Genomic DNA, 13,597 nt, shown 5'->3' on the forward strand with positions numbered 1-13,597 from the left:
TACTTAAAACTAGATTTTGACAGGCGGTGCCCTCTGTTGTTGTTGTTGTTTTGTTTTTTTTGGGGGGGGGGGGGGGGGGGGGGGGGGGAGAGAGACTCTGCAGCACTTTTAGCGCTGCCTGGTTTGTATTCCAGTCTCTGTAAACCCTAGAGATGACTGTGCGGGAAAATCCAGCAGTTTGAGAAATAATTAGATCAGCCTATTGGGTATCAACAACCATGTAACATCAAAAGTCACTTAAAATCACGCTCTGGTGCTTAGTTTGAACTTCAGCAGGTGGTCTTGACGATGTCTACATGCTTAAATGTATTTAGTTGCTGCTGTGTGAGCGAAAAGGAGGAATGGTGACAATTTAAAAAAAAAAAAAAAAAGACAGAAGACTAAATTCATTCAGTAACATCTTATTAAATAGTTTTAGGGACAAAGAATAAAACATTTTGTTGCTACAATTAGTTTACACAATTTATATTCCAGAATGTTTAGCAAACTTTACTCCATTAAATATACATTTGTGTTTTTACATCTATTTAAAGTTTCTCAGCTTGTTCTTGGATTTATATTGGTAATGTGTTAACATGGACAGAAAACAATGTTAGAGTAAAAAAATACAATATGAAAAGATAAACAGGATTCCACCAAACCACAGATTTGAAATAGGGTTAAAATGTATTTACTTTTTAAATAAAAAGTACAAGAAAATGGTGCGCTTTCCAGCATGATTTAAGATTCAAAGTTATGATTCGTTTCTTACAAATATTTGCTTGCAAAAACATAAAAACTATGTATATAAAAAAAAAAAAAAACATTTAAAAAGATAGAACACTTAATACACAGAAGTATAGTCTCCAGGTAATGACCCCTTCAAAATAACTGAAAGGGATTGATGTCTTTGTGTTACGCACCTTATGGTCACCTTTTTAAGAGCCATGTGAATGTAATTCAAACCAGAAACAATGTTTTTATTTTGTTTTTTACTGTAACTGGCTGCTTCTTTCACAGCTGTGCGAGAGGTGCATGTGTACTAAATCCTACAATAAGACAGGAGTACAATAATAAAAAACTGGAGGAAGCTGCCATGAGGCACAAAGACATCCCATGTTCATCTTCACATTAAGCGATAAGGCAGGTTTCACTCAGCTGCTTGATAAACAACAGGCTCTTAATAAGGTGACCAACGGGTGTGTCCTCCTCCTGCATTCAGAAATGGTGACAATAAAAATTCCAGAGGAGAAAAACAAGGTACACCAATCACGAGGACACAGATGCATCTTCACTGCAGGGCCAAGAGTGTGCAAGGAGAGACTGATGTGATGGGAGAAGTGCTGGTTGCATGAACATGATATGACACAGAAAACAAGGTCACGAGTCGTGTGCATGCCAGAAATTTACTACAGCAGGGGCCAACCCCCCCAAAACTACCCTCTATCTCCGTGGAAGCTGCTTAAAAGTCTGACTTTGATCACTGCCAGCTCTTAGAGCTAGGTTACATAGTCACGACACATCAGCTGGAGTGCCAACAACACACTGCTTATTTTACCAACCACCTGGTAAAGTCCCTTTGCAAGTCAGCCAATAATTTAAACGAGGGAGATGAGGTTTTAGATTTACAGTTTTCGCACGTGAGTTATCTCTAACCCTGGGCTCTTTTGTGACATCATTACTCTGTTTTTTTACCATCTACTCTGGATGGTCATTCAGTATTTTGGAAAAATCAGTCTGCGACCTCGTAAGGAGTTTCAGCGGTATAGTCAACGCAAATTATATTACTGTAATTGCATATTTTATTTGACAAACAAATGGAAATCTATAAAAATGTCCCAACACCTTTAACCCTACCTAAAGAGTGACGCCCCTGTAGATATTAAGGGTCACATAATTAATAACTATGGTTTATTTTGGCGTAACAAAGTATGAGACGTCACCAAATCAGAGCAGTACGTCATAAATGGAACTACAGCTGGACCTGTTTTAATTAGGTCATTAATGTTCACACCTCCTTTAAAGTCTTCAAAAGCACTGTAGTAATATTTCAGGTTTCCAGGTTAGTGCGTATGAAGTCATCTGGACCCCAGTCTTCTTGGCACCATTACATGTGCAAACAGTACTTCGTAGTAAAAAGGCCCTGATCTGTAAATTCTGAACTATCCAGTTCGACATTTAAAAGTGTTCATCTTTTGCTTTCAAATGCAACATGATAGAAATGGAATGAAATAGAAGCAGCTTTTATATTACGTCAGAAACAACCCTTTCAAAGCCTCTCTCGCCGGGTGACCTTCTAAAAGTACCGATTGGAGCTGGGTCGGAGGGCAGGAGTAGCTGTCAATCATTACCGGTCTTTACAGGGCTTCAACAAGTAAACTAAAACACACTATTCTATTCTGAAAGGGACGCATAAACCCGTTAGACTTTTTCTTTTTTAAAACCCCCCATAAATAAATAAATAGCTTTAATAAGAGATAAAAATGGGGGAATCTGGAATGAGACTAAACTAATCACGTCTCTCAGTAGCAAGAAATGTCAATGAAAAGTTTTGGTATATGGTAACAGAACAGCAGAAATACAAATAAAGAGCTTTGAGCGTTTTGGTTTTATAAAAATCTCAAGTGGGCTACTCTTTATTTCTATGCATCATTTTTTTATATTGTTGCCAACTCTGTGGTATTTTTTTCAAAAGCTGCTCTTTATACATAGAAGCAGCAGAGGCACACAGTGTGGTCAGAAAAGAGTGGCTCTGTTTTTGGGGTGAGGGGCACGCCTGGGTTAATACCGTACAGACTGCAAATGCTTTGAAACTTAGTAGGAGATGAAAGAGAGCGCGTATTGATGACTGAGGGAGAGCAGGAATGTGAAGAAAAAGTCATGACCAGAGTTAAACAAGTAAACATTGATACGTCATGACTGTCTGGGAAAAAAAGAACCCCCCCCAAACTGCCACACTGCACATGTGAGCTGATGAAGGGCACAAAAGAAAGAAACTGTTAGATTTATATACTCTATAGTCAGCAAAATACACTGTCCTTACCTCCCAGTACAATTATATAGCCTTTAGGTAAATCCTACCTTAATATACATCCACAGTGACCAAAACTGTGAGACAAGTCCCACATGGAGCTGTGCGAGAACACTTATTCTCATGTCATCATTCATCAGTTTCATATATACTCACACAAGGTCTCCCTGACAAGGCCACATGTCTGTGTTACTGTGCGCATTAATGCAGCTCTTATAAATCCTCTGCCGTCACCATGATGATAGAGGCATTATTAAAAGCTTGTCTCATTAGTTAAGAGCCAGCATGTAAAGTAAATAAAGGGTAGCAGATTTAAATTAAAACTTTAACGAGCATGTTCAGGAAAGGCAGAGTTTTGGTCCTGTTAACAACTGATGAATAATACTGACATAATCTAAATAAATGTAAACCGGTATGTTAGTGATTTTCTTTTCTGCCCAGTAATATGGGAGAAGTCTTCTGAATATTAGCACTTCATTATGAAATAATATGGGATGCGAGCCTCTTTAGCGTGAGCGTGTTTTACTGAAGAATCTGTGAAGTGACATTCTACTTTGAACTCAGGAAGGAGGTACTACAAAAATAAATCTCACAATCACTTCACATGGCTAAGGGGACCCTACAAACTACTTCCATCATTCTGCATGACCCCCTGTTGTGCAATGCAGTGCTCGTGCTTGATCTACAGTGGCTGCTGGTGTGTGCATGTGTGGTTGCATAACAAATCCAGAGGGGAACGATTCCTAACATGATGCTCAAGTCCCATATTTCAATCTACTGTGCTTTGAGAAGAATGTATGCAACATAATTTGGGCTGTCTCAGTTAGCAGCGATCACGAGTGAGTGAGCCATTAGACATTCAGCTCCGACTGCCTGACATCCATCTGTCTCCTCCTGGATTACTCCATGCACACATGCACACAAACAGACTGATCTCCACATGGTGACATCTTTTATAGCATGCTGTGGCTTGCTATAGCATGCTTAAAATAGCATAGTGGGAAGTGGGAAGAGACTGATACAAGCTATAGAAAATAAACGCATATAGTGACAGGGTGGGAAGGGGGGGGGGGGTTGGTGCATCACATTTTCTTCCACACAATCCAGTGCCGCTTCCGTCCTCCACTCCCCCATTATGTTGACTTAGTGTACCATCCCTTGCTCCCCAAAATTCAACCATTTCAAGGTTTCTCCAGCCTGCTGGTTATACCCGACTCTCTCCCAGTGCTGCGCCGCCCTCCCCTCCCTTTGCCCCATCCCCGTGTCCCATTCTGTTCCTGCAGGCTCCCTGTAGCCGCCCCCAATGGTAGCCTGTGAACGTTGGGCTGATGGGGAAGTTCTTGAAGATTCGGTGTCTGCGGATGAAGTCCATTCCAAACGGCAGGTCGTAGGATCTCATCCCTTCCAGTTCTGCTGCACTAAGACCAGAACCGCGTTTCAGCTTCCTAATACCTCGTTCTTCAGGAGAACCTGAGGATAGAGAGAGATTAATAATGAGTGCCTTAAAGTTCACAATTAAAAGTCCAGGCTAACAAGGAACAAGCTCCACAAGTCTTCTGCTGCTGCTGTGACTTTCTGATGTTTGTGAAGATGGAAAGAAATTCGTAAGATGCGCCTCCGCCCATTCATCTTCAGTTGATTTTCCAGGTGGCAGCAGGTTACGCTCAGACGACTCTCTCAGCCATGTTTTCTTCCACCTTTCCCAGCATGACCTCGAGGATCAGACATACGACCACCCCCCACATGTAGTGCCTTGTACGATACCTGTACCTGCTTGGCAGTCACAGCCACATGTTATGATCGTGTTCCTTAAAAACTTTTTTGCACGCTCCAACAAACTACCATCACTTTCTCAAGCAGCAATAACTTAAAACACTATTAAATGTGAAAACATTCATTCTTGTTCAAACTAATGAAATTAAAAACCTTACCAGGGATGGTATTGTCCAAAATGAAGGCGACAGACCCTCCGACGAACATTGCAGTGGTGAGGAGCACATTTAGCACTTGGTCAATTTCAACAATGCCTGAGAAAGACAGAAGTCGTGAATGTAGTACAATTTGTTTTTGAAGTTACAGCACTGACACAAAGTTAAACTGATCTAATCTCTGGACTGGAGAAGTCACTGAACTTCTGATTGACAAACAACTACTTCCTGACCCACAGCACTCTCCTACTGTTACTGGTGCTCCTTGTAAAAGTGAAAATGAGTGACTGAAAGTTTGATTTCCCTTCCGTGCACTCACCGGTGACCAGTGGGTTCTGTTTGAGGTAGTTCGGCAGCATCAGGCCAAAGAAGATCGAGAAGCCCAAGACAAAGAGGTTCCTGGAGGAGTTGAGGTCGACAAACTGCAGGTTGGACAGTCCCACTGCTGTAATCATACCAAACAGGGTGCAGAACAACGCTCCCAGGACTGGGTCAGGCAGAGAGGCAAAGAGGGCACTGAATTTACCCACGAGCCCCAGCAGCAGCATCATGGCAGCTCCATACTGGATTACACGCCTGCTGCCCACCTGGAGAACCAATTAAGACTTTTAAAACACCTTTTTAAATAAAGAGCAGGTAACATGAATACAGAAAAAGTAAATAAAGAATAAAAAAAACCCCCAAAACATATAGTGTGTTACCTTTGTGATTCCCAGGACACCTATATTTGGACTGGAGGAAGTAGAGCCATTTCCTGTCCCGAAAAGACCATCCAGCACACAGGAAATGCCTTCTATAAATATTCCCCTGCAGAGACAAAAAAACATCATAATTATAGTTTGGACCAGACAGTAAACTGCCTGGGCTGTTTATGACGAACTACTGAAGTATGAGAGCAAATAAGGAGGTGGAAAAACAAAGGTTACCGGTTGATGGCGTGGATGGGAGGCGGAGGAGCACACGACAGCCGAGCGCAGGCGTAGTAATCTCCAATTGACTCGATGATGCTGGCCACCACAGCGCTCATCATACCGATCACACCTGCAGCCGTCACCGTGGGAACGCCCCACTGGACTGTAGAGGTAAAACATGCTGGTATTTTTATCCATCATCATGCTTAATGCCAACTTTAAACTTTCATATTATATTTCTATAGTCAGTCTACAGCATATATACAATTTGTAGACCTTCCTCTTCATTAACACACTCACAGGGGTAGGGGATTTTGAACCATGGTGCTACTAAGAGGATCCCTTGACGTGCGTCTGTGCGGGCGTAGAAACCGTATTTGTCCTTATCTGGTGGGAAAACGTCGGTCACAGTGAAAATGAAACATAACAGCCACGACATGAGAATGGCCATTATGATCTGCATGAAAGAGAAAAGAAAAAGCTTATCAGACTTTTACATAACATCAAAAACATGAAGAAAAAAAAAAACAACAACACCCTTTACCCTTTTTGTATATGTTTTTATTACTTCTCTCCAGCTATCTGTTTATATGCAGAGTATGTGAAAGAAATCATGACCTTTTGGGGTGTATGCATCAGTTTATTAAATTAAATTTGCCTTGGTTATACTTAGACCTGTTTATCCTAGAAGCTAATAAACTAATACATCAGGAGGTGAGTGTTTGGATCTTCTTTGGATACAGCTTTGTTCACATCATGCTGTCTGACTTCACATGTGGACTAACCATTCTACACATTTGGACTAGGAAAAAAAAAATCATTTAATGATTAGTTTAAAAGCATTGCAGCATAAGACCTGAGGCCAATAAAAAGACATAAAAGTAATTTGAGATCGTTTCATGAAAAAGGTATAAATTAAAATAAGAGCAGCAAATAAATAATTTAATGGTGTTTTTAATCACTTCACCAGCAGGGGGAAGAAAGTGACTGATTTACACAGTGCTCAGACAACCTGGGGAGACGGACGTTTGCTCTGCTGAATAATTTGTGACTTACAAGAGAGAAAAATATTAATAATTGGAATGAAAGCAAAAAGTCTAGACACTGTTTGTATGCAGGCACTTACAGCATGTTGTGTACTTACAGGAAACATTTTGAAGACCTGGAGCCTATAGGATGTCCAGCCCTTCTTGGCTTTGTAGATGGGCAGAGGAAAGTGAACATTTCTGGCATACTGAGAGAAGAGCAGCACCAAGAAGATAGTCCTGCAGAGAGAACCAATCCTCCTAAGTTTAGTGGTGACATGTTATACCGCATATTCTCTGCATGACAACCAATTCTGCAAACATATTCCTTTAAGTCCTGCCTATGTCTGACAAGGACTCCAGAGGCTTAAGAGCCAATCAATTATCCTAACGGCCCAAGAAATTAGTTGCAATTACAGCCACAATACCTCAATTCCTGTGGGCGAGAGAAGAGGCCCTCGAGCTACAGTGTAAACAGCTATGACACAGCAGAAGCTGATGTCACACCACCTGAACGTCACATTATGAAGTGCATCATCCTTCATGAATCAGCCCTCTGTAGCTTCACAGCCCACATGATCCAGGGTTAAGTGCTTCCTAGATTAAGTTTTAGTGTGGTCATCTTAGCCACTCAGGTCTGGCTTTAACTAGAGAAGACCCACCCACCTGTTGTTTCAACCCTCTGTCTGTGAGGGGCAGCCAATCAGAAGAAAGCTGTCTTAAAGGGAGAGACGCTAGGACAGATGGACTGAACCAAAGTTGAGTATGAAATAAATAGGGATATTTTATTTAAACTGTAAATCATGCAACGCTTCTATAGTAGAGTATAGGAATATAATTTATATGGAACTGGAAAGCACCACAATGTTACACCCCAGCTGTCAAAAAAAAAAAAAAAAAAAAAAAAAAAAAAAGTTAAATGTACCTCTAAATGTATCATGACGAAAACATTTAAAAGGAAAACTATGTTGTTTCCATAACTGAAAACAAAGAATTTAAATAAAAAAAAAAACAAAAAAAAAAACCCAACTTGCCAAGTAAGTCAAAATTTTGAATCATCTCAACTCAGACATACCTTGAACTTTTGAGATACTAACCCGAAATTTTGACTTACCAATGGCATGTTTTCCCCATAGACAAACAAACTCTAGATAGTGTCTTTTTAAAGACAGTGTTATTGAGGACACATTGGCGTGTCCATACTTACAGCATAGCAATACCCCAGTGTTTTCCAGCCCTCTCCCCTGCAGCCTGGAAACCAGACAAGCCGATGAGGGCCACGGTGGGAGTGATGGTCAGAGGTCCGATGTATTTCAGGAGCATCCCGGGGAGACCCAGCATGCCAATGCACACCTCAACCATGGATGACACAATGATGGCACCTTGGATCTGTCAAAACAAAAATAAATAATAAATAAATACATTTCTGTTCTGCAGAAACACGTGAGCTGACATATATGTACACACACACACACACACACGTAGATGTGTGTATATATACATACCTACCTACCTACCTACCAAGATTCATGCAAAATGAACATTTTCATAAATCAAAACACAAAGTAAGGTTTTGTACGTGAGGCTATTGTGAGACTGCTCACTGTCAGTTTGCTTAGTATTAACTAGGTCTGTTTACACTGTACTTGCACATATCAGTACTTAAGCATTAAATAAAAACCCTCAAATTTATGAATTAAAAGCAAACACTGTGATTGTATAGCACAAGGTAACAGAGTCGGCAGCACTGACAGCGATAATCCTGTTTGCCTGGTCTTTCTGTTCTCCTCTGTCACATTTTATCAAACGTCTGTTCCTTCATTCAACAATCTGATTCAGTCTGATCGAGTTTCGCCTCATTCACGTGTCACATAACAAACAATTACTCAACCGGCTTACGCAAATGCAAAAGGTTAACGCAAATTAAGAGCATGTGTCACACAAACCCAAACCCTGCAGACATATAGAAAACAGTAATGTCTCTATTTTAGCAGCATATATACAATGTTCAACTTTTTAAACATCAGCTTAACAGACATACTTTTCAAATTTAGTTGTTCAAAAATGTGTTATTTAAGTGCAGTTCAACAACATTTAGAGAAAACCTGCAGTAAAGTCAGTCACCCCTTCCCACAAAGATGTGGTTTGGAACAGTGTGAGTGAGTGCATGTGTGAGCGTGTGCATGTTTCTTTGCCTTACCTCTCGTATCCTGGGCTGCCAAATGTGCTCTGTGTTGAGGAGCTCTGTACCGTTTAATGCTGGAATATCTGCTTGTGGAAAAAGACGAGGAGATGAGCGATCAGAAACCAACGAATCACAGATCTTTGCAAGGCTTTCCCACTGAAAGCCAGCCAGACCATTGAGATATAATATATTGTAAAGTAAAGATAGATGACAGTCCTCTCTTCACCTGTGTTGTTGCACTTCCATTTCTCCAGTGACAGGATGGCTCTGGCTGGTGCGAGAAAGGCGAAAGCACTGGCCTGAAACAAAGGAAGCCTGAAAAACATGAAAAGCTCACTTTAGATATTAAACACTTAAGCCAACTAAGCCATCTCTTTAAGAAATAAGAGAACCATTTCAGGTTAGTTGTGATGTACTGAACAAAAAGATGACCTTTTTCAAAATGTATTTATTGACAGTTCACAATTTAAAAACAGGGTTATTCAGCCTCAATTCATAATTTAATTGGAGCCAAATCTGCTTGTCTAGGGTGAGATACCCCATCTAGCTGAGGTGCTGTGAAACACTTTCACTAGCTGCATAAAATGTTTTGACAAGAGTTAAAAACAGACTTCACATAAGCTAAATTTCATCAAAGTTGTAGAAATAGTTTAGGAAGTGTGGCTGTTTAAAAATTAGTCACATTTGGGACATTTTTGCCAAACTTCAGGGGGTTTTAGTCATATCTGGTTTCAATTAAGAACTTCTGATTTGTAACCCTAGCAGTACAATCATTAAAAACTAGACTAGACCAAGTATCATTTTTAGTTTCAGTGAGCCAAAATTAGATGAGTGTTCACAAGTACTCCCCCACATGCTGCTCCACCTGACCTTGATTTCCATTTTTTAAAAACATCACTGACAGTATTGCATGAGAATACACCTGGACTGCTGCTGACTAATCTAAGGACAGTTAAAAAGAGGAGAGGTAGTGGGAAGGAAAAAGGAAATGTTTCTTAAGAGGAAGTGAGATTTCATGAGCGCTAATTATGAATTGGCAGCACATCTGTTTGTTTCGACTAAAAGTCAGTGTTTTATGTACAGCTGCTTCTTGTCAGTGCAAATATACAAATCAATGAAAAAACTCCAGAAAATTTTATGTGGGCCTCAAGATTGATGGTTGGCTCCATAAAACAAAATATTTTTAACTCAACTTTATCCCCGTGTTTTTACCCTTTTCATGTTTATCATTATTGCTGTAATGTTTTCTTTGCTTTTCATTTTTAAAATCTGTTTCGTCATGTAGGCTTCATGTGTGCTTCAATGTGTAACTGTAAAACAAATCACTAAACATTTCTGTGTATACAAGTCTCATGTTTGCAGGTAGCAGCTGTACACACAAGCAGGACACTTTGGGTAAAAAGAGAGACACTTTCACCTTTCCTGGAAAAGCATTTTGCCCTTTTTGATTGACCTCACTTGGCACGATGACTCAGAAATCTTCACTGCATATCACCCCCACCCACTTTCCACCTCTTTACAGCTCTGCACGTGTTCTTCTGCGTCATTCCTCAGTACACATCTCCAAACCTTCCCCCCCCCTCGTCCTGCATTCAGTCTATCACTGTGGATACGATCGAGTCAGTCACTTGATAGCTGAAGAAATCTGAGCAGGGATGAATATGTCTGTAACCAGGCTTGTTAACAGGTTTGAACATGCAGTTAGAGAAATAGTCAGGTGAAGAAATATTTAAATGTTGAGCACCAACATGACATTCTAATGAACAGAGAGAGGCCCAGAGGACTGATGGGCTGGGATATGCATAAATAATCAGCCTAGAATAACAGTTTTTGTCCATGCTGATCTGCCTTTTTCTTCATTTTTTCTTTTTTTTTTTTCCTTCATTGTTAGGGAGTTATCTGGTACATTATAAACAATCCAGATGTGATGGAGTATGACTATTACAGATACACTGTTGCTGTCTCCCTTTCCCCCCTGCTTTTATCCTCTCCCTCCCTTAGTGGTTTCCATTCAGTGACATTTCTCTGGAGAAACGAATCCACTGAGAGATGGACAGATAAGCACCGTCTGTGACATCAGGGCAGCACTGCCTGAGAGAGGGGAAGCTGCTGGTATGGCAACAATGACGGGCTTAACAAAAAAAAGAAAAAAAAGACCAGACTGTGTTTCAGTCTCCCCCCTCCCCATCTTTTCTATGAAAAAGCAAAAACTGAGCATGTGATTTATGTTTTAGATGTTTTTGAGCACTCTACTACACAATCAGTAAACATATACAATCTACATATTTAATGATCCTTTTTCTGGCATTTATAGCATCATGTAAGACTGGAGATAAAGTTTATATTTTGATAGAAACTCATCAGTTCACAGGGGGAAAAAAATATTTTGCAAGTACAGAATTTACTTTTTAAACTATAACAACTAATCAGCAACCGAAAAAACAAAAACAACAAAACAAAAATCTGTCCTTTTCTGCTGATATCAAAAGCTGATATTAACCTCAGCCTGATGCTGAGACATTACATTTGTGGCTGATAATTGGCACAGACACTGAAAGATGTAGATATTTACCAGGCAATCAGATTTTAGTGGGACGCATTATGGGAAAAGTGGGATGCAGCACTGTTGTGGTCCTAAAACACAGAATATTTTCACTACATTGTTAGACTATGTCTTCAGACGTTGGAGACCACTAACCCTTGCAGAGCTGTCAGTTTTGTAGTCTCCAGATCTGTTCTGTCACAGAAACATATCAACATCTAAATGGAAATGAGGACTAAACTCAAATGTTAAAATGCAAGTTGTATAGAGTGTCTGAAATAGTTTGCCACATTGTCCAACAGGGGGCAGCTTCTTCACTTTCAGATTGACCCATTATATGTCCACATGAACTGTCTGTAAAATAAGTTGTGGGAAAAAAAGGACAAGACAATGGGCTAATAAAATTACCAATAAACGTAAGGCTGTTTGCTCAGCTTGCACAAATCAGTGATGATTCAGGACTAAATCACTTTCTGAAGGTATGACAGCCCCAATTAATGTTTCATGTATTACAGTTAATAGTGGAGGAACTGGCCAAATGTATCAGCTGTAGTTGCTATTAATTTATTAGTTGTCAAAAGGGTTTCAGAGGGTTTAATCTACTTGGGGTTGTGCTGTTGTCCAGTGACTCATCCCTAAAAACTTTTTTTTTAATGAAAGTACAGACCCAGAAGAGGAGGACAACAGTTAAACAGTTACATTTGTGATTGACATGACATTGACCAATCAGCTGAAAGAAGAAAAATAGGGTCAAAATCCACACTTGGAACTTGAGCGCAGAGTTGCACACATATTTTTTTGGCCAAGTCCACACACAAAACCTTTTCTCTCACACACGCACGCACGCACGCACGCACAATATTTATGACCACAATTTGAGCTCATAGAAGTGCACTGAGATTACTCCGGTGACTCGGGAGGCTATTTCAGTCAAGTAAACTCACTGTTGCTTTCAAAACAAACAGCCTGAGATCATACGAACTTCGTGACAAGGTGCATTAGCCGGACAAAAACAGCCACTAGAAGATGGTTATTGTGAATAGGATAACAACAGGGTCAACAACAACACTGAGGTAAGCTGTGGTGCTAAATGATCTTCAGCTGGACTTGAGAGGCTCAAAGTAAGCTATAAAAAGGGTCCACACACCATCGCATCACCAGCAGCAGCCTAATTTGTTGACAGCTCATAGGTTAGATCCATGTTTACGCGTGTGTGAGCTTATGCAAGTGTTGCAGCAGAAATCGACCATCTGAGCAGGCATAATTTTTCCTAATCGTCCTTTGTGTATCGCTTCTAGAGTAGCCTTCTACTGCTACAGCACATCAAGGATTGATGTGTTGATGCTCACATGCCTACCTTAGTTCTAACAAGTAACCTGAGACTTTCTCTCAGCTCAAACCTTTCTGGAAATTTGTGTGTGTGTGTGTGTGTGTGTGTGTGTGTGTGTGTGTGTGTGTGTGTGTGTGTGTGTGTGTATATAAAACCCCAGTAAAGGGGCAGTCTCTGAAATACCCAAACTGCCACCAAAGTCACGCAGCTGGGTTGAATTTTATCAGTTCCTCATTGTGTTTGGATGACTAACTGCATCCTTAATGTGATTGTCTGATTAGAGATTTACAGGTGACCACATGTAATGTGATGAGTGTATATCTTTTTCTACAAGGTGCTGATTTTTAAGCCACTATTTGTCTGTTAATAAAATAAAAGGAGGAGGCAGGATAACTTTCACACACTTTTTTCCTTTCCATCAAAGTATCAGTAAAAGTCATAGAGTCAGTGTTAAAATGAACAGCCTGTGTGTGCGACTGTCTGGGTTTATATGAGTGAGGTGATTTGGCCGGTGTTGCTGCTGCTGTGCAGCATGATAACGAGACCAAGACTCTTCCACAACAGGATTGAAAGATTAGGTTTAATAATAAAAAAAAAAAAAAGGAAAGAAAGAAAACGAGCCAGGGTTCTCTCACGCAACTGCTCCTTCTTTATGAAAGAAAAACA

The 13,597-nt window shown here is 40.2% G+C and overlaps 1 protein-coding gene across 10 annotated transcripts in view; it reads right to left on the minus strand.

The window, feature by feature from the left end:
• Nucleotides 1-385: 385 nt before the first annotated feature.
• slc23a2 (solute carrier family 23 member 2) overlaps nt 386-13,597 on the minus strand; it is a 37,824-nt gene continuing 24,612 nt past the window's right edge. For all 10 annotated transcript variants that reach the window (XM_026186069.1, XM_026186071.1, XM_026186065.1 and 7 more), the window contains 10 exons: nt 9,286-9,374; nt 9,075-9,142; nt 8,082-8,263; nt 6,994-7,114; nt 6,150-6,306; nt 5,865-6,012; nt 5,640-5,745; nt 5,258-5,525; nt 4,942-5,037; nt 386-4,480 (listed from right to left, as the gene is read on the minus strand). In XM_026186069.1, the coding sequence (XP_026041854.1) occupies nt 4,215-4,480; nt 4,942-5,037; nt 5,258-5,525; nt 5,640-5,745; nt 5,865-6,012; nt 6,150-6,306; nt 6,994-7,114; nt 8,082-8,263; nt 9,075-9,142; nt 9,286-9,374 (1,501 nt within the window). In that variant the 3' untranslated portion in view covers nt 386-4,214. The remainder of the gene's footprint in view (nt 4,481-4,941; nt 5,038-5,257; nt 5,526-5,639; nt 5,746-5,864; nt 6,013-6,149; nt 6,307-6,993; nt 7,115-8,081; nt 8,264-9,074; nt 9,143-9,285; nt 9,375-13,597) is intronic.

The sequence above is a fragment of the Astatotilapia calliptera genome, chromosome 12 (assembly GCF_900246225.1).
Source record: "Astatotilapia calliptera chromosome 12, fAstCal1.2, whole genome shotgun sequence".
Classification (NCBI taxonomy): Eukaryota; Metazoa; Chordata; class Actinopteri; order Cichliformes; family Cichlidae; genus Astatotilapia; species Astatotilapia calliptera.